Source organism: Marmota monax, unplaced genomic scaffold (assembly GCF_021218885.2).
Source record: "Marmota monax isolate L192 unplaced genomic scaffold, Marmota_monax_Labrador192_F-V1.1 WCK01_AAM20220418_F8-fsc00096, whole genome shotgun sequence".
In the NCBI taxonomy this organism is placed as follows: Eukaryota; Metazoa; Chordata; class Mammalia; order Rodentia; family Sciuridae; genus Marmota; species Marmota monax.
Window position 1 is genome coordinate 1,210,562 of NW_026695236.1, and position 22,471 is coordinate 1,233,032.

At 32.5% G+C, this 22,471-nt stretch overlaps 1 protein-coding gene across 6 annotated transcripts in view; it reads left to right on the forward strand.

Annotated features, from left to right (window-relative positions):
• Nox4 (NADPH oxidase 4) overlaps positions 1-22,471 on the forward strand; it is a 174,260-nt gene that overhangs the window by 42,204 nt on the left and 109,585 nt on the right. For all 6 annotated transcript variants that reach the window (XM_046439393.2, XM_046439395.2, XM_046439394.2 and 3 more), the window contains 3 exons: positions 2,789-2,816; positions 11,802-11,874; positions 16,341-16,421. In XM_046439393.2, coding sequence (XP_046295349.1) covers positions 2,789-2,816; positions 11,802-11,874; positions 16,341-16,421 — 182 coding nt within the window. The remainder of the gene's footprint in view (positions 1-2,788; positions 2,817-11,801; positions 11,875-16,340; positions 16,422-22,471) is intronic.

The following is a 22,471-nucleotide window of genomic DNA, read 5'->3' on the forward strand; positions in this document are numbered from 1 at the left end:
GTACCACTGCTAGGCTTTTTCCTTTTTAATTTTACTCCTTGAAATAGATGAACTTGAGCCAAACTCTATAGCAGGCAGTATCTGATTTAGCTCCTTTTTAAAAAATGTGAAACCACCCATGAAATAAAATTGTATGTACAAGTGGTAGGCCAGAGCCTGATGTACAGTGTATGCACAGCTCTGGTTAGGTCTCTGCTGCTCAGTACTTCCACATTGTCTTTAAGCTTCCTTTGCTTCCCAATGACAAGACTGCACCAAAACTGTTCTGCCTCATTGTCCTTTAGTATTGACTGGTAGTGACAACACACTTGTTCTCCATCTTCTCTGTTTTCTTTTCTACATATCACCTGAATTTTTAGGGTCAATATTGCTATAATCATATGCTTGACCTCTCTCCCAGAACAAAACAGAAGAGAAAGTAACAATAAATAGAGAAAAAGAGTCACTAAATCTAAACAGCAAGTAACTTTCAGTAAATCTCTTGTTTCTAGTATTTTTAAAAACATTAAGACTATTTATTTGGTCTGGATTAAGCATTGGCATTGATATTTTCAAAAAGCTCACCAAGTGGTTATAGAGTATACCTAGTACTGAGAATCACAGAAAAAAATCTAGCTCCTTAAAATGCCCATAACTATCCTTCACGTGTAATGATTTCAAACTTAGCCTAAATTTCTAGCTTCCTTTTCCCTTTCTGCATCTATCTTGCCCTCTTTCCATTACACTTGTGTTTACATTTACTGCTCTTGCTATATACTTTTATTATTTTATCGTTTTCTTTTTCTTTCTAATGCTGGGGCTGGGATTTGAACCTAGGTATTTGTAGATGCTTAGGAAAACCATTTAATGCTGAGTTACTTCCCCAGCTATTTCCCCCATGCCTTTGCTTTCTCTCTTTTAGAATTCAAATATCTTTAGTACTTATAATCATTTTATCATATGAATATAATTTTTCTTAACATTTCCTACATATTTTAGTAATTTTCAGGTTTTTAGTAATTAAAATTAATTTATGTTGAGCAATATATTTGGTATAAAATACTAAAAATCTGAGTAGATGAAATTAAAACTGAAAGTTTATCCTTCAAAGCTAGTCACAGTTAATCATTTTGTGTTTCTTTTAAAACGTTTGAGTAATATTTGATGATACCCATTCCTCTGCAATTTACTTGTTTCTATAAGTATCCATATTAAGGCTACTGTTTCAGAATATATCTGTCTCATTCTCTTATAAGAATGTGTTATATTTTTTAGCTTTTTTCTTATTCATGGGCATTTAGGTTGATTTCAAGTTTTTGTTATAAAACATACTTTACTAATACTTGTTTCAAGTATTTTTAAAAACATTAATACTATTTATTTGGTCTGGATTAAGCATTGGCATTGATATTTTCAAAAAATATCAATGACGGGCTGGGGATGTGGCTCAAGCGGTAGCACGCTCGCCTGGCTTGTGTGCGGCCCGGGTTCGATCCTCAGCACCACATACAAACAAAGATGTTGTGTCCGCCGAAAACTAAAAAAATAAATAATAAAAATTAAAAAAAATATATCAATGACCCTGATACTCTGCCTCATCTTGTTATCTGTGAAGCTGTTGGTGACCCTGATACTCTGCCTCATCTTATTATCTGTGAAGCTGTTGCTCACTCTCCAGTTCTGTCTTCTTTCTCTGGCAATAGTAATTTTTCGATCTTTTGGCTTTCCATATTTATATATTTATATTTCAGTGTCACTTTGCTCAGCTCACTTTTTTTCTAGCTATTCGTATTTTGGGTTTCTCTAGATCACACTTTGTCATGTTTCTAAAACCAGAAAGATAAGTCATTTGTCCTACATTACGAGGTGAGGAGCTACTCCAAGGCAAGTGATGCTTATTCCAAGCCCCTTTAATTACACCACATAAATGGTTTCCTATTTACTATATAGCCAGATTCAAGGTGGAACATAAATAAAGTAATTCAAAATCTTGTTTAGGGCACTTGGTAAGTAACTCATTGGCCAACTGCTTGCCTAGCATGTATGAGGCTCTAGACTTGATCCCTCACATTGCAACAAAACAAACAAAAACCAAAACACAACTTGTGCAGTATTAAGCATCATGAGGGTGAAAAATCAAATCCACACATTTACTGGAGATTGACCTAAGTTTTGCAGAAGGTAGAAAAAGAGTTAACTGTACTCCATTACTGTATGAGAGATATATTTTAAAATAAATACTACAATAACAATATTTTCAAGTATTAGAAACATATCCCAATTCTTTCAGTGTTCTCACAGTTTTCACAGTATTTGAAATATGGTGAGTTTTCAATTATTCATCTTTACACTGAATTTAAAGTATGTAAACCTCTGACATTTTGTTGGTGTTGATTCCCACCATCTTGAGGTGCATTCTGGCAATTGCAGTAGAGTGTATATTAATATTCCCACATTATAGTTGAAGATGTTGAGTCCCCAAATTGTCAAAAGGTGGGCTTAGGACCAATACCACTAGCTTATAAGCAGTCATTAAGATTAGATCCTAGGCCTTCTGACTTATCCAGTACTCAGCCTTTCTCAGATAAAAAACCAAAAAACCCTTCTCTGTATTGGATTATTTCCCTTGCGCTAATCTCCTCTAGCATTATGAAAATGTTAGAAAACTTAGTTGATTCTCTTTCACTTAAACTGGAAGACTGCTATCTGACATGCCCACTACATGGTTCTTATACCCTTCAAATTTCTGATAGAATTTCATATCAATGTTTATTTTTCAGTCAAATATTTTCTTTTTTATTTTTCTTAGGATCCTAGAAAACTACTCTTCACAACTGGTAAGTTGTTATTTGTTGCCTATCCTTAGATTTAGAAATGTCTGAAAATAAGCCCAGTCAAAGTGTGCAGCAATTAGAAAGATGTTAAAGTACAACATATGGAAAATTTGCATATTGGAACAAATGTTAAGAGGTCAGGCATAAATGAGGACAGAGGGACAAGACACAGTTGAGTATGAATGAACAAGGAGTAAAAGCAAGCAAACACAAGTCATGTTTTTCCAGTGAAAACTACAACCCCATATGCTTGTTTAGGGTCTGCTTTGTGTGGCTGTTGTGACAAGTGCTGTGAAAGATGGCACACATATAAGTTATTGGAAAGAAACAGAGTATTCCAGTATCAGTATAGTTCATATAATCCTGTAATTTAGCAGGATGTATATTGTGAAATTAAACCTATAACTGAGAGCAGAAGCAAGCCATCATTAACATCAGTCATGGTTTTGAAGTGTGTATCCATTTTCTTTTTTTTTAAATTCCAATTTGTTATATATGCAGCAATATGCATTTCAATTCATATTACATAAACAGAACACAATTTTTCATATTTCTAGTTATATATAATGTAGAATCACACCATATGTGCCTTCATACATGTACTTAGAGTAATGATGACCATCTCATGCCACCAATTTTTCTACACCCATGCCGCCTTCTTCTACTTTGCCCTATCTAGAGTATGTCTAATCTTCTCACAGCCTTCCCAATCCCTATTATGAATCAGCCTCCTCATATCAGAGAAAACATTTGGCATTTGGTTTTCTGGGATTGGCTTATTTTACTTAGCATTATATTCTCCAACTCCATCCACTTCTCAGCAAATGCCATGATTTTATGCTCTCTTAATGCTGAGTAATATTCCATTCTGTATATATACCACATTTTCTTTATCCATTCATCTACTGAAGGGCATCTAGGTTGGTTCCACAGTTTAGCTATTGTGAATTGTGCTGCAATAAATATTGATGTAGCTGTATCTCTGTAGTATGCTGTTTTAAATTTCTTTGGGTATAGACTAAGGAGTGGGATAGCTGGGTCAAAGGTGGTTCAATTCCCAGTTTTCCAAGGAATCTCCAAATTGCTTTCCAGACTGGCTGCATCAATTTGCAGTCCCATCATCAATGTGTGAGTGTACCTTTTTCCCCACATACTCTCCAACACTTATTGTTGTTTATATTCTTCATAGCTGCCATTCTGACTGAAGTGAGATGAAATCTTAGAGTAGTTTAGATTTGCATTTCTACAATTGCTAGAGATGTTGAACATTTTTTCATATATTTGTTGACTGATTGTATATCATCCTCTGAGAAGTATCTGTTCAGTTCCTTTTCCCATTTATTGATTGGGTTATTTGTTTTTTTGGTGCTTAGCTTATATACCCTAGAGATTAGTGCTCTATCTGATGTGCAAGTGGTAAAAATTTGCTCCCAAGATGTAGGCTCTCTATTCACTTCACTGATTGTTTCTTTTGCTGAGAAGAAGCTTTTTAGTTTAAATCCATTCCATTTATTGATTCTTGATTTTAATTCTTGTGCTATAGGAGTCTTATTAAGTAAGTAGATGCATAATCCAACATGATGAAGATTGGGGCCTACTTTTTCTTCTAATAGACATAGTGTCTTTGGTTTAATTCCTAGGTCTTTGAACCACATTGAATTGAGTTTTGAGCATGGTGAAAGATAGGGGTTTAATTTTATAATGTTGCTTATGGATTTCCAGTTTTCCCAGCACCATTTGTTGAAGAGGCTATCTTTTCTCTAATGTATGTTTTTAATGCCTTTGTTTAATATAAGATAACTGTAATTATGCGAGTTAGTCTCTGTATCCTCTATTCTGTACCATTGGTCTACTTGTCTATCTTGATGCCAATACCACGCTGTTTTTGTTACTATTGCTCTGTAGTATAGTTTAAGTTCTGGTATAGTGATACCACCTGCTTCACTCTTTTTCTAAGTGTTGCTTTAGCTATTCTGGGTCTCTTATTTTTCCAGATGAATTTCATAACTGTTTCTTCTATTTCTATGAGGAATGTCATTGGGATTTTGGTTGGAATTGCATTAAATTTGAATAATGTTGTTGGTAATATAGTCAATTTGGCAATATTAATTCTGCCTATCCAGAATAAGTGAGATCTTTCTATCTTCTAAGGTCTTCTTTATTCTTTCTTTAGTTTCTGTAGTTTTCATTGTAAACATCTTTCACCTCTTTTGTTAAGGTGATTCCTCAGTATTTTATTTTATTTTATTTTATTGAGGCTCTTGTAAATGGGGTAGTTTTCCTTCTTTCTCTTTCAGAGGATTTGTTACCTATATACAGAATTGCCTTTGATTTATGGGTTTTGATTTTATATCCTGCTACTTTGCTGAATTAATTTATTAGTTCTAGAAGTTTCTGGTTCTTTTTCATTTGTAATTTATTTTTCTATCTCAAGCATATTGTCCATGAAATCTCAGTGGAGACTGTCAATTTGTTAAAGAACATGAAACCTCAAAATTTTTCTCCTGATGTTAATGTTAAATGTTACAAAAATTCTTCTATTTCTTAACCTTATATTTATTTATGAACATGAAAAGAGTAAACTGTATCATGGGGACTGTCAGCATTTACTTCAGAGACAAGGATGATTGAGTAGTTGAGAGGATTCATCATAAATGATTGTCTTTGATAACTCATTAAGAATCAGACTTGAATAGGGGACTGAGGCACATTACCTATCAAATGTATTGTTTCCCTTTGAACCAATTTCATGATGAAAAATAACAAAAATTCAGGTGCTTTATTCCCCATGTCATGATTATATGTTTAAATTCTTAAAATGTATTTTATCTCTGCCTGTGGATTTATATTTACTGCTTGTAAAATATTTCATATTTTTCTCTTTAGTAACAATAGTTTTGCTTACAATTTTGGTCATCAAAAACATATTTTATATAAGCCTCAAGGTTTGGATGAGAAATAGGAGAGGAAAAAAGCAGAAAAACAAAACTTTATGCATGAGTCAACTATTTCTTGGTTCATATAAATTAATTTAAAGGAAATGAAAAAGATCTTTGTGTTAATACTGTTTTCTACAGCGCAATGTTTGATTGAAACCTTGGGACATTTATAATGCTCCAAAGTCTAGTTTACAAAGATAAAAATTTTCTTATAAGACTAAGATATTACATTGATAAACTTAATATAATTTTTACTGCTGTGTAACTCTGTGACCCACCCTACTTTGCATAAAATGCTAGAAGTATCCAGAAATGGTGTTGGAATAAAATAAGATACTTAAAAACAAATTCTCTGGCTCTATCTTAGGGCGCCTTTGGGAGGGACATAGTGTTATGATTTTACTTGCCTTCCCTGGTACCTGGGAAGCTAGTGTTCTGTCCTCATGAAACATTTTGTCATTCTCTTGAGCACACCTTTTTACGATTATCTATCTTTTGCCTGAGATAGTCAACTCTTTTTCTTTGCCTGGTCAATATCTGCTCATTCTTAAAATCACAGTTGACAGATTGTGATTCTACCAATATGTAGAATAGTTTATTGCCTTAAAAATTTGTCTTTTCCTCTTGAAAGTGAGCCTCTTCAGGTGTGTGGCAGGGCTCCCTCTGTGGTATGTAAGACTCAAGGAAAATTTTTTTTTCCCCTTCTGTTTTTGGTAGAACTTCTGTTAATTTAAATAATTTGAGTCACCCCAAATTAACAAGTGGGCACCATTTTGGTGGCCCAGTTCACATAATTTCATGAGAGAAATACTTTATGGTAGCTGGGTGCTTCCCAGCAATGAACTGGGAACTGGAGCTATAAACAGAGAGCTTCCAAAGCATGAGTCTGAAGCTTTTTAGGAGATGTGGCTGAGCCCACTGAATAGTGGCACATCAGAGCACATGGGAGCCTAAGGATGGTAAGGGGATGAGAAATGCCTCTTCTGCAACAGCCTTAAATCAATTTTGTAGTTTTACTAATGACCAAAAATATTCCATAGCTGTCTTTGAATGTTCTCAGATGCAGTGTGTAGGAAAAATTAAGTTACTGTCTAATGTTTTAGATTTTTGTAGTGGTAAGGAATACATTTTTATTCACTGATAGATTGTTTTGGATTATAGTGTGGTCAATGTTGCAGTCATATATCTTCGTGTCTAAAATTTTTTCAGTGTAATTGACAACTAAGAAATTAAGATGGTTTTGTAAAAAGGAAAAATAAAGCCTGGGAAGTGTAAGAGACAAAGTATAGTACTTTGACTTGATACATGTGAAATAGTAAAAGTATTTCAATTAAAAATTTGTAAAATAAAATTAGGTTAAATTATTATCCAAAAATTCATTAAAAATGCTTATATACTACATATTTCTAAATTTGGGAGTACCTTATATGGTGAGAGTAAAATGCACAACATCTAATTTAATTAGGAAAAAACTGCACAGATAAGCACAATCATGTTTCCAATTAAGTTAGAAGAAGTAGAATAATTGATAAAAGATAGTATGTTTCTGATCACATTAGATATGGGTATAAATTATCTCTCAAATTCATCCAGAAATGACAGTAAAGTGCAATTATTCATTTAAAGGTTACTGGTTAATGAAATTAACATGCATAGATAACAAACAATAGGAATAAACATAGAAACTTATATTTTCCTGAATACAAGTGAGTGTTTGGCTTCATAATTCAAAGAATTCAAAGGGTTCAAAAGAAAATAAGTTGTATTCTGCTGCCTTTCCTATCCTCTGCTATCCCCCCTCCCCTCCCCTCCCCTCTTCTCTCTCTACCCCCTCTACTGTAATTCATTTCTCCCCCTTATATTATTTTTCCCCTTTCCCCTCACTTCCTCTTGTATGTAATTTTGTATAACCCTGAGGGCAGAATACAACAGACACTAGTATGGCAATATGTAAATCAATGGATGTGTAACTGACGTGATTCTGCAATCTGTATACGGGGTAAAAATGGGAGTTCATAACCCACTTGAATCAAAGTGTGAAATATGATATATCAAGAACTATGTAATGTTTTGAACAACCAACAATAAAAATTAAAAAAACAAAAACAAAAACAAAACAAAGTGGGATATGCATGGATCAGTGAAAAAAAAAATAAAAGAAGTGTAATTCATTTAGACAAGTAACTTTGCCCAGTGCAGTTACACTAATATAATGATTTTCAGCCTGTTTTTCTTGACTCTTGGAATGTATAGCAATAAGGAGCTAATATAAGGGACTTGGCTGAGTTGCTAGGCAAGTCTGAGTTAGAGTGCCCTTCGATGGAACTGGAAAGCACTCCATGCTTGCCTCTCTCAGCACTTAATGCCCATGTTGCAATTGCCTACTTAACCTTCCTGTCTCCCCCACCGAGCTGAGTTTTCTTTTAGAGCAGGATTCATTTATCTCTAGCACTTAACAGTACACTATGTCTACAAACATTACTGAACAAATAAGATATTTATTTAACTATTTTCTGTGATGCACAGATCTCTGTTACAGATAGTGGGTTGGCAAGCCTCTGCTTATTTACTTCCAATGGTTACACTTGGGGCTTCTTAAGTTAGTATCTCCCTCTTCTGTTTTTTCTCTTTCTTTCTTTCTTTCTTTCCCACTGTAATTATAGAAAGAGTTTCTTTTTTCCTTGTAAAATTTTCTTCTTCATTGGTCTGAAATCTGCAGCTATAAAAATTAAAAAACTCTAGTCTTTTAATACATTTGGGAGATAGGAAAAATAAATTCTTCAGATAAAATAGACAACTTCATAAGGAACATTACAATTATTGAATTTATTCTTGTTAGTTTACAAATGAGATTCAGTGAGATTAGAGTTTTGCCTATCAGAGCTTTATACCACTGTCCAGGTGGTCTAAGCTTCTCCTTTATCTTCAAATGATGAAAGCCAACAATTTTATATAAGTCTTTTGGTTTTCTGAATGTTCTGCTCTAAAGGGAATTCATTTCTGTGTTCAAACAAATTTGAGGAAATATTTAAGTTTACATGTGTTTCTTGACTATAGTACTTCTTAGAGAGTTTTAATATACTGGTGTGCCTTATGTCTTTTTAAGGCAGGATTATAAGATTTTTGAGTAATAGAAACTAGTATCTCAGAAAATTAATGTTTGAGTAGCATATTTTAGAAATTGTGGCTATATTCTAAACATAGACAGTGTTTTCAAGTGTCTTTCCAATGAAGCAATTGCAGATATTCCATAACAGATAGCATGCTTATACTATCTATATCAGCATATGCAAATATCAGCATATGCAAAACCACAGAGGAGACCCTATGTGTGGATATAGTAGAACATTAATAAAGTCTCAATAAAATTGTTGTAGAGGCGCCTACTACCGTGATTTTCATACTGTATATGCATTTAAGATTCTAACCTTTAGTTATTCATTTAATCAAATAAGGTCTTTTTAAAATTACTTGAAATGGGAGAAATTAGCTCTTTCATCACCTTCAATTTATTGAATATATATATACATAAAGTATGTAATTTCATTGGTTTCAAAATATGTTATATCAAATCATCACCAAAATCATCATAATAAATATTTTTATTATCCAAAAGATTTTTGTGCCCCTTAACAATGTGTTTTGTATTCTACCACTTTTAGCCGCTGTTCTACTTTTTATCCCTAAAGAATAGTGTGATTTTTTTTTTTTTTAGAGGGAGAGAATCTTTTTTTTTTTTTTTTTTTAGACAGACACAACACAATGCCTTTTTTAAAATTTTTATGTGGTGCTGAGAATCGAACCCGGGTCTCGTCCGTGCTAAGCGAGCGTTCTACCGCTGAGCCACAATCCCAGCCCCAAGTGTGATTTTTCTATAAAAGCAATTATAAGGCTTGCACTTTTGGGGGGTCAAACAATTCTGCTTTTTTCACCCACTCTAATAATGCTATGATTCACCTTTGTCCTTGCTTTTTTTTTAAAAAAAAATATCAAGAATTAAACTCAAGGGTGCTTAACCACAGAGCCACATCTTCATCCCTTTTTCAATTTTTTTTTTTAATTTTCAGGGTTTCACTAAGTTTCTTAGGGCTTCACAAAGTTGCTGAGGCTGGCTGTGAACTTGTGATCCTCCTCCCTCAGCCTCCCCAACAACTGGTATGACAGTTGTGCATCACTACATCCAGTTCTCTCCTTTTTCTGTATTGACACTTCATAGCTTTTTATTGCTGATTAACTTTCCAGATATAGATAATATCTAAATTGCTTATCCATTCATGTGTTTATGGAGATCAGAGTCATTTATGTGTCCTATTAAAAAATAAAATAGCTATGAGCATTGTTGAATACATTCTTATGTGGCTATGTTTGTGTTTTATTTTGAGTAAATACTTGGGAGTACAATAGATGGACCATTTTGTAGGCATCATTTTTTTTTAAATGGCATATTTCCTGAACCATTAGTTCTTTAACATGAACTAAATTAGATATCTTGTTTTTTTTCTTACCCCTCTAATGGAAGCACTCACCTGGAGGACAGGGAAAGACTGGAAAAGGGAAGACCTTAGAAAATGTAGAAAAGATGTGATTATTAGGTCATTAGGTATAGCAGGGAAGGTCATGTCCCATTAGTTTTCTAAATTTGTATCATGGGAAAAATTAGAAGAAAGCATGCAACTGTTAAAATCCAAAGATTACTACCCTTATTTTTCGTGTGCCCCTTTACAAGTGACAATTGTTTCCACTGCACTGAGAGTATTAATGTTATTTGCCAATAATTCTAAGTCTGCTGCAGTCATAAAGATGAATACTTGTGTTGACCTTCCACTGTATCCTCTTGACTGCTGTTTTAATGGCATATGGTCCATGATCACCTTCTGTTCTATAGGTGGTGCTAGTCAAGGGGAGAAGTCGGAGAATTGTATATTCTTCCCCAGACAACAGTCTTCCTGTAGCTTTCTTTTTGGCACGATTTAAGAGTCTCTCAGAGGAGATGTTTAAGACTTAACTGTTACTTATATGATTTTTCAGACTAAAAAATGTAGCATAGACATATAGGGTATTTAATTTGATAACAAAATGTAAGAAAGGGACATACTAAGATTTCAGCTGTTTTAGGAATGATATATCAACTGTTCATTTGGACAAACTATATAACTAATCCTAAGTTTGTAGCAATTTACCTGTTATTAATTTTGACATGTTTGTACATTTCATTCTTTTTTTTTAAACCAACATCATGTCATGTGAAAAGTGTGCCATCTGATTTTAATGTTTTCCATACTTAGAGGAACTACCTCTGAAAGTATTCTCAGAGTATCCGCACAACGTTTTTTTAAAATTTTGTTTATAGTTGTAGATAGACACATATCTTTATTTATTTATTTATTTTAGCTTTTATGTGGTTCTGATAATCAAACCCAGTGCTTCACATGTGCTAGGCAAGTGCTTGGCAAGCACTGTACCACTGAGCCATAACCTCAGCCCAGCACAGTATCTTTTTTTTCTTGAAATCTACAATTTTTGTTCTATATTTTTTATTTTTAAAAAGCTTTAGGTTTTATAAAAAACATTTTTTATTTAAAATTATTCCAGGAAGTGGAGTCCAAACATAGTTACTTGAAATTGAAGCCAGAGGAGTTTCTAACTCCATATTGGAGGGAGGAGAGAGTCAAGATATTGAGTGTTATGGTGGAGAAAACCAAAAACAGCAGGGTATTAAATGTTAACTCTGTCCCCTTGCATTAATTATTGACATTTGGTGTCTTATGTGCCTGAACAAATAGGTTTATATTCACAATTCTGAGTTGAATATTTGGGGAAATAAAAAAAGAACTCTAATAGAGGAAGGAAAGATTCTGCCTTGTCTTAAGTACTCTGGAACTGTGCTGATTTTGAAAAGGCTTGTTAGAGAGGAACATACATGCACATATACAATTTCAGTTTGGCTTCCTGCAGAACAGCATAGTACTTTGGATTTTAAGGAAATATCTTTTGTGCTTTTTTACTCAATGTGATTTAAGTTAAAACCTACTTATGTACATTTTTACAGTTCCTGGCCTAACAGGGGTCTGCATGGTGGTAGTGCTGTTCCTCATGATTACAGCATCTACATATGCAATAAGGTAAGTGTCAGAGTCAGTTTTGTTATCTACTAGTTTATAGTATTGATACTTTCTTTTGGTTATTTTCATTTTCATATATTGGAAATATCTTGATAAACCAAAGCATTTAGCCAATGCAGTGTCCTAGTTAATGGACTACTATAGGTAACAAAGACTGAAATAAAGGTGATTGTAAATATCATTTCCTGTTCTGCAAAACCTCTTTAATGATCAAGGAAATTTGAGTTCTTCAGAAACATCTTTCTGAAGGACAGTTTATTTCTGTGGCACACAGGCTTGAATTCAATTGCATACATATGGACGATGGGTATTCCTAAGAATATATGACTTAAAATTATTTTATAGCTAATTTCCTGATATCAGTTTGTTTTGCTGTAAAATAACATAGTGTTCCAAATAGTGATGTGGAAATATGGTTGGTTGATATCTGCTAAAATAATTGAAGATACATGCATTCATACTGGTTTTCATATTAAAAGATTTTGAGCAATTTTAGAGATACATTATGAGGAGCACTTTTATATTATTTCAGATGGATATGTTCTATGTTTAAGAATATTTATAGTGTCTTATGTTTCTGGTTAAACTTTGTTTAAAGAAAGCAAAAACAAAATTTTCAAAAGTCTTCAATCTTTCTATTTGCTGAGATAGAAAAACATACACAAATATATATATATATATATATATATATATATATATATATATACACACACACATATATATATATATATATGTATATACTTTGAAAATAATTGCCCAATAATATACTCAAATGAGCCAATGCTTATATTTCCAAAGACACCTACTTATATTCATACACACTCCCCCAAAACTCAGAAGTAAAGTCAATACTTATTTCTTTCCTCTTCCTGTCTCCACCAAAATCATTATATTTCCTTCAAAATCCTAACTTTTCTCTTTTGGCGTATATCTGTGTACTTCCCCTAAATAAGATCATATCATAGTATTAAGTTCAATCTGCTCTTTATTTAAATTTGTGAACCGAATATCTTTCACACTAATATTTTTTAACGTTATTTGTTAACAATGGCATAATATGTCACTATTAGATATTATTTTCCTAGTTCTATACTTATGGATATTTTGGGCTGATTTCATTTTTCCACTATTAAATTCTGAAACAAACACTGCCATCCATGTCTTTACATTCTTTTTCAATGATATCCTGAGGGAAAATTTCTACATGTAGAATACTGTGTCACATGGTAAACTTCTAAAACTTTTCATAATAATTAAAATTTTCCTCACAGGAAAATAGAATCTTAACATCATTAGTACATGAGGGTGCCAGTTTTGTGGGAGAAACACTGTTCTATGAAGGAAAAGTAAAAATTTTTAAAAACATTTTTAGTTTTGGACTTCTTTTTTTTCAATATATATTTTATTAGTAGGTAAATGGACCTTTATTTATTTATGTAGTGCTGAGAATCAAACTCAATGTCTCACACATTCTAGGCAAGTGCTCTACAACTGAGCCACAATCCCAGCTCAGTTTTGGAACACTTGAAGGAAAATTAGGGTAATTGACGTAGCTATGCACAACAGTACAGATATATGGATACTAATACATACCATTCACAAATAAAAGGAATATTAACATTTTTTTCTCATTTCAATGGATTTTAAAATCCATTAAAAAGTCATTAAAAACTTTAGTTATGGATTAAGATAATCATAGTAAATTAGGAATTAACTGATTTCTTTGTAATTAAAAAAACATAAAAGTCAGAATTTAGAGCATAATTATCAGTGAAAAGTACCTAAATTTTTAAGAAAAATCAGGAAAAAGTCAAGGTTACATTTTTAATTTTATCTTTTTTTGGATTTATTTTTAAAAATTTATCATTGTTTACATATGGTAAGAAATGAAACATTCCAAATCACAAGAAAAAAAAAATGCAACAACATATTGTCACTATTTCCAGAAAAGTAGATATAATTGCCTAGTCAGAAAATTTGAAAGAATTATGAAAAGTTTAAGAATTAATATTGAATAAATGAATTGAAATATGTAATCAAATACAAAAAATATTAAAATTTTTTTCTATCCTAGCTCCAACCGGTTTGAAAATTGAATAAAATAAAACTCTAACATTCACAATTGAAACAAACACAAAATATGTAGGGATAAACTTAGTGATTGTTATGGTTGGATATGTGGTAACCCCCCAAAATTCATATGTGAGACAAGGTAGGAACTTTCAGAAGTAAAATGATTAGATTATAGAGCTGTGACCGAATTGGTGGATTAAACCACTTGACTGTATTAACTGGGTAATATTCTTATGTAGGTAGGGTGTGGCTGGAGGAAGGAGTTCACTGCAGGTATAACTCTGGGGTTTATATTTTCTCTCTGGTGAGTGGAGCTCTCAGTGCTTCTTGGTTATCATATCCTGATTACTTTTCTCCTTATTTTATGCCCTTGTGCCATGATATTCTGCCTGACTTTAGGCCCAAAGCTATAGAGTGGGCCAACCATGGACTGAACCTCTGAAACCACGAGCCAAAATATACTTTTCCTCTCCTGACTAGTTCTATCTGGTCTTTTGGTCACAGCATCAAAATTGACTAATATCTTAAGAAACTATAAGTGGAAAAAACCCCACATAAATAAGTTCACTGAGAGAAATAAGTAGAGATTTGAATAAAGGCTGTATTATATACAGGTATACTTCTTCCTCAACTATAATTTAGATTTGTTACAATTCCAGTGAAAATACCAGACATGTTATTTTCTTTGTTTTTTGAATTTAATAAAGTGATTCTATAATCCATCTGAGGGAACATTCAAATGCATTTTGCAAAATAAGAATAAAGAGAGATATGCCTTAGTAAACATTAAAATAATTAAGCTTCAGTAACTTACAGGAAAAGAGGTCTTGCAGAAATGAATGAAGGGGCAGAGTCAATAGATAACCGGATGTAGGACCTTTTTATGTATAAGACCTACTAAATAATAAAGATGCCATTGCAAGCTTATGAAGAAAGTAAGGTATAAGTAGATGAAATTCTAGATAAATTACAGTTAACTGTAAAAATGATACCATTAAAAACTTAAAGAAACTTTAAGTAGATATTTATCAGTCCTCAACGTAGACAAGGAATCATGCAGGAAGTATTTGTTTACAAACATGGAAATTGAAATTTCTGCTTGCCAATATGGTGTTTCAAAATTTAAAATTAAGTATGATACTAGAAAAATTATTAATATCACAAGGGACCAGTACATTTTTAAAAAGTAAATAGTTTTCTCATATTAGTCACAAAGAGTTAAAAGTAACATATATATGAAAAAATACTCAATACCATTTATAAAAGTAATAAAACCTTATGAAGTTGGGCCTGGGTTTGTGGAAATAAGCACTTCTACTTTGTGGTAGGACTTGGAATTTATAAATCTATTTATACATTTATAAATATATTTTTCAAGAGCATTGGGAAGTGTATATCAAAACAAGTATGTGGCCTTTGATCTAGTAATTGGACTTTCAGCAATTTTGATTTTAAAAGAAATATGTATAAAAAACATATGTTGCAACATATAAATTTATAAATACATTTTTCAAGAGCATTGGGAAGTGTATATCAAAACAAGTATGTGGCCTTTGATCTAGTAATTGGACTTTCAGCAATTTTGATTTTAAAAAAAATATGTATAAAAAAACATATGTTGCAACATTGTTAATGATATTGTTTATGATAACAAATAGTATAGATGGATTAAATTTCAAAAATTGGCTATTATTTAAGTGAGGAATAATTCTGAAAGGTTCTAGAGGAGATCAGAGTCATATAGGAAGCTTTTGCAAATACCTGCACTCTGCCTCCAACATTTTAATATATGAATATTCAGCCTAGATATGTGACTACAATGACTGTTAGTTTTTGTACTTCACTCAAACATTTAAAAGATTTTGCTTACCTTGCCTTTCTTTTCAGACTATTTGTCTTCCCCCAGAGCAAGAACACTAAGGTATCTTTCTTAAGTTACACAGTCCAAGAAAAGAATTCAAAATTTTCATCACTTAAGTTTTTCTCCAATTTAATTATCTTGGAACAATTGTCAAAATACATATTAGGATAGGGACATTTGTTGTTTTAGGAATCACTTGGAAATTGAAAATAATACTAAAAGGGACAAAATAAGCACAAATTAGCAGTCTACTTACTTCTTAGCCTTATGTCATAACTTTAAAATACACACCTTATTTTAATCCTTTCCATGTGTCTTTGAAATACAAAGAACATTCAAAATGATAAAACTATTACTTATAATTTTTGTCATTGCTCTTTGTATGATATATTAATATTTTTATATGAATAGATACATCTCAGAAACTCAAATTTTAGCTTTTTTTAAAGTGGGATATATGTTTGAAACAATGAATTCTCTTTTTAATGGGATGGGCTATAAAGTAAGAATGAAACTAATTTATTTTTTTCAGGGTTTCTAACTATGACATCTTCTGGTATACTCATAACCTCTTCTTTGTCTTCTACATGCTGCTGATGTTGCATGTTTCAGGGTAAGTCTAAATACATATTTTTTTTAAAAAAACAAAATAATGTGTTCCTAAAAATGGGGTAATGAAAGTCACTGCTATAGAAATTATCATGGGAATTGGCTAAAATATTTGATTTGGAATTAAGGATAGCCATCAAGTGTGGGAGACATACTTCTGTTTTTATCATGGCATGTTTTATTGAAATCATTATAAAAGTGTATCAAAATTGAACACCAGAGTTGCTTCTCCCACAATGAATAGTTTTCAAAGCTCCCTATAGATACTTCCTAATATCTTCTAAAAGAAAATAAGAAGTGTGCTGGGGATGTGGCTCAAGCAGTAGCGCGCTCTCCTGGCATGGGTGCAGCCCGGGTTCAATCCTCAGCACCACATACAAACAAAGATGTTGTGTCTGCCGAAAACTAAAAAAAAATAAATAAATATTACAATTCATTCTCTCTCTCTCTCTCTTAAAAAAAAAAGAAAATAAGAAGTGAAGTACTTTAAGAAGATATTTTAGTGCTTACATTTTTAGAAACCGTCTTGCCATTGCAGAATTTATAACACTGGAGTTACTAGGTTTTAGTTTTAAAAGGTCTAGATTAGTTGCAATGAAAACCAAAGAATTAAAATGGCCAAAGACAAGAATCTGTCCAAAATGCAAATGAAAAACATCATGAAAGGGTTAAACACATATTCTAAGCTTTACACAAAAAATATGTCCCAAGTATTTTATAAATTATGTACCCAAGATGTATTCTCAAAGTTAGTTGTTGTTTAAAATAATCCATGGAAATAGAGGGAGAAAATAGTATAGTTTGAATACATAAGATATGACCATCTTTATCCCTTCTGACTATCTTTGGTTTGAAGTCAACTTTATCTGATATGGAGATGAAAACCTCTGCTTGTTTATGTGGTCCATGTGAGTGGTATGTTTTTTCCCATCCTTTCATCCTCAATCTGTGGATATCTTTTCCCATGAGATGAGTCTCTTAAAGACAGAACATTGTTGGGTCTTTTTTTTTTTTTTAACCCAATCTGCCAGTCTGTGTCTTTTAATTGATGAGGTTAGGTCATTAACATTCAGGGTTATTATTGAAATATGGTTTGTATTCCTGGTCATTTTGGTTTATTTTTGGTTATTAACTTGGTTTCTCCTTTAATTGGTTTTTCCTTCAGTGTAGTTCCTCACTTTGCAGATTTTCATTGTTGTTTTACATTTCCTCCTCATAGAATATTTTGCTTAGACTATTCTGTAGTGCAGCCTTTCTCAGTATAAATTCTTTTAACTTTTGTTTATCATGGAAGTTTTTTACTTTATCATCAAATTTGAAGCTTAATTTTGCTAGATTCTTGGTTGGAATCCATGTTCTTTCAGAAAATGTTGTTATAGGATCTACTAGCTTTTAGTGTCTGGGTTGAGAAATTTGCTGAGATCTGAACTAATTTTTTCATGCATGTAATATAAAACTTTTCTCTTGCAGCTTTTAAAATTCTATCCTTAATCTGTATGCTAGGCATTTTCATTATAATGTGCCTTGGTATAGATTTGTTGTAGTTTTATACATTTGGTGTCCTGTAAGCCTCTTGTATTTGATTTTCCAACTCATTCTTCATGTTTGTGAAACTTTCTGATATTATTTCATTGAATAGGTTGTGTATTCCTTTGATTTGTGCCTTCCTTTATCTCAATAATTCTTATATTTGGTATTTTCATCTTATCCCATCATTCTTGGACATTCTATTCATTACCATCTTCATTGTGTGGTCAACTTTATTGCAAGATTATATATTTTGTCTTAATTGTCTGAGGCTCTGTCTTCCAAGTGATCTAGTCTGTTGGTGATACTTTCTATTGAATGTTCTATTTGGTTTATTGTTTCCTTCATTTCAAGGATTGCTGTTTTCTTTGTTCCAGAGTCTTGATCACTTTCTTGAAGTAACCTTTTGTAACCTCTATTTGATCTCTTATCTCTTTTTTTTTTTCTAAATTTATTTTTTAAAGTTGTTGATGAATCTTTATTATTTATTTGTTTATTTATTTATTTATATGTGGTGCTAAGAATTGAACACAGTGTCTCACACATGCTAGGCAAGTGCTCTACAACAGAGCTACAATGCTGGCCCTCTCTTATCTCTTTGTTGGAGTGATCAATTGTTGCCTGTATTTGCTCTCTAATCTCTTTGTAGGAGTGATCAATTGTTGCCTGTAATTGCTTTCTTATACTATTCTGTACTTCACAGATCATTTTAATTATGTATGTTCTGAACTCCTTCTCTTAACATTTCATCTACTGTGCTGTCAATGGATTCTATTATTGTAGCATCTTGGTTTCTTTGGGACATTTTATTCCCCCCCCTTTTTTTTCATGTTGTTCATGTGTCTTCCTCTCTAGCAATGCGGATCTGAGGTATTACAGTTTCTATCCTATAATCTTATAGTATCCCTGCAGGTTATCAATACCTCACCTATCATAAAATCAGGCCTGAAGGCCCCTGAGTCATGGTCTTTCTGGCCCTGGCTATTATCTCTAGATGGAAGTGGGATGGGACAGTGGGTAGATGGGGGGGGCCACAGCATGGCCTGTCTCTACTTTTTTATACATATATGTGTGTGATTATTATACGTGTGTGTTTCGATTTGACATTCAGAGTCATATCAGATAATAAGTTGTTAAATGACATCAAGTGTACTTGGGTTTGCATAAAGATATAGGACAGGAAGGATAGTCTATCTACATGGTGATGTCAGGTGCTTCTTCAATGGCAATCCCTATAGTTGCCCAGGAATAATTTTCCACATCCTTCTCCTCAATCCCCCTGTAGCAATTCAGTTCTAAGATGAAGAGACTGCATGGGAAGTCAGGGACTACCTTCCTTGGATAAGGCTGAGACTGTACAGGAACCAGCCCAAGTTCCCTCAATGGATACCTTTAGTCACAAGAAAAGCACTACTGGCAAGGAGCTAAAGTCTGTCAGTCCCCAAATGATTTTCACGATTTATCCAGTGTCCTTCTACTCCGTTTGTATTTTACCAGTAATAAACAGTGTTACCTAGAAACACAGCTATAGCATTTCCCATTTTTCTTGCCTAAAACATTTCCAGGTAAACAGTGTTTTGAGATAGGTTCAAACCTGTTGGTTGTTCTTTTTTCAGAACATTTTATAATGTAATCTGTCAGATGTATTGGTAATTTTAGGTACATTATATGTTTTACTTCAGGGTGCATATTCAAAATATTGCCATTTCCCACCTGATTGTGGAGACCACTGGTTAAGACAGTAGTATTAAATAGATTTATCTCATGTGCCCTGGTTAACTTTGTTTGGTATCATGATTCTGGAATGTAGAGTTCTTCTGGAAACGTGGCTGACTAATTTAATTGTGACTTCCAGCTAGCTATCCCTGTCTCATGGGGGAGAGGGCTAGTGGATTTGATTTTTCCATTAATTTCTCTTTGTGGGGATAACATATTCTATGGAGCCTTGGGATACCAAGAAAACCCTTGGTAGAGAGGATTTGCCTTCCGTTTTATTCTTTAAGTGACTAGTTTGCCCATCCAGGATTGTGGACACAAAGTTTATTATGGATAAGCAGATACTACTCAGGACTATAATTATTTAAAATATAATTATGTAATGCTTATTATATGTTAAATATAATTTCCAAATGCATTATAGACTTTCTATTTAAGTGTTCCAGATTTTATGAGAATGAATAATATTATTAAAACACTTTTACATGTATGAAAACTGAGACTGAGAAAAATTCAATAACTTGCTGAAGTTCACTTAACCGATAAATTATGGATTAAAACACAAGTACTCTCACTTAAACTCACTTGAAAACTCTTATAAGTTCTACTACAAGGCCGTGTGTGTGTGTGTGTGTGTGTGTGTGTGTATGGACACTTATTTTTGAGAGCTCATATGTCTGAGAATTTAGTTTTAAGATTTTCTTTCTCAAAGTTGTGATATGAGGTTATCTGGGATTGTAAGCTATTTCTTTCCTTCCTTTCCTCCCTCCTTCCTTCTCTCCTTCTTCTTCTTTCGTTCCTTCCTCTCTTCCTTTCTCTTTCTCTTTTCTCCTTCTTTCTTTTTCTGTCTCTTTAGTTCTATCAGATATGAGAAAAATAATCATTTTCAGTATAATTAATTATGCATTCTTTTGCCTTTATGTTCTGCTGAATTAAAACTCTGAAAAAAGGTATTCCTTTGCAATTCAAATAGTCAATTTTTAAAGGTTCAGGAGTTCAAAATGACTTTTTAAGTTTAAAGAGGATTATATTAAGAGTTACTTTTCTATTTTTTTTTTTTGTAAGTAAAAGGCATATTTATATTTAGATTTCACTTTTGTAGAGCAAGGGTCATAGGCAGAAAGTGTCTGTATATAAAAAATAACAAAAAATGATTTTATAAGTTTTTTTTTTTAAATCACAGAATGTTAAACGATATCTTGAACAAGCTTGTTTTCCTAATGTCAAGGAATTTTCTTCTATTTATGTTATTTTTAAGTGACAAACAATGTTTATATGTATGAAGTATGTATGATGTTTTGATATATGTTTACCTGTGAAAGGATCAAATCAGGCTATTTGGTGTATTAGTTACCTCAAACACATTGCTTCTTTTTATCTTCCCTCTGATCTGCCCACAAAGTAAACATTTAATTCTGAAGATATCCATTCTGACTTTACAAAGCTCTAATTCTCACAAAGTTTTTTGTTTTTCTAACCAGAATTTATTTTACTATAATTTCTATCCAGTGACTTAAAAGTCTATGACTCCAGAGGCAATGAAAATCAAATCTCTCACCTTGTATAAATTCTGTTCTTTTGTTTCTTGTATGATGGCATTTTAAATCTTATCATTATACTGACTGGGCCTAGTGGTATACACTTGTGATACCAGCTTCTCAGGAGGCTGGGGCAGGAGGATTACAAGTTTAAGGTCAGACTCAACACCTGTCTCAAGACTAAAAATAAATAAAGAGGGCTGAGGATATACCTCAGTGGTAAAGTACCCTTGTGTTCAATCCTTAGAACCACACACAGGGACACACACACACACACACACAAAAAAAAAGCAAAATAAATCACATTGTTATTCTGAAATTTCTCCTTTGGATATATTAACAGTAAATATTTGTGGAATGCTTATCTTTTACCTTATTAATGCTTTATCTTATTAAACTTTCCCAGCAACCCTGTATTTATTGTTATCATTATCCCAATGAGAGAACAAGGCCAGTGTGAGAGAGCGTTATCTGAAGGACACAGCTAGTAAGTTGAAAATCTTGGATTTTAACTCAGACATCCAATTTCAAAACCCCAAATCCTAACATTAAATTATGCTGGCCTTCATTTTGCATAGCTTCTCTATATCTTTTTTTTTTTTTTTCAAATGGAAACCAAATTAAGCACTGACAAGAATCTTAGTGTGTGTGAGATGATATTGGCTGAGGGAAGCCTCACTTTCCTCACTGAAAATGCTCCATCAGTGTTATTCAGGACCCGGCTATTTTTCACGATCATCTGTGTCCTTATTTTAATCTAGTTTTCATTCTTATACCTTTATTTTAGATTATTTTCATCATTTATAAGCAAGCCTATTGTGTGCCACTCTAAAAAGCTACACTTCATATACACTAAATTCAGATTTTTTTTCAGTGCTCAAATGAATTTCAAAATAATTTTCCTTTGCAAGATATCAGAATAACATGATGGTGACAAACTGCATCACTTAATAACTGAAAATATTTGGCAGATAATTTTACTTTTCTTTTTCTTATCTATTAAGTGAGACAAAATCATCTTTTTTTTAAGTTTGAACAAAGAAAGGTAGTATGAAAGGGAAAATATAGACATCTGAAATAAATTTTAGAAAAATCATACTACTACCAGTACTGATAAATATACAGGGAAGAAATGTCACAATTAACTGCCCAAAATGTCTTTTCTTTTTTTGTTGTTTAGGAATGAATAATTTTATTTTTCAACTATTTTAAGGTTACAACTCTGTTTCTCACTCACACTCTTTCTCTCACCAGTTAAAAGAGTTTTAATTTC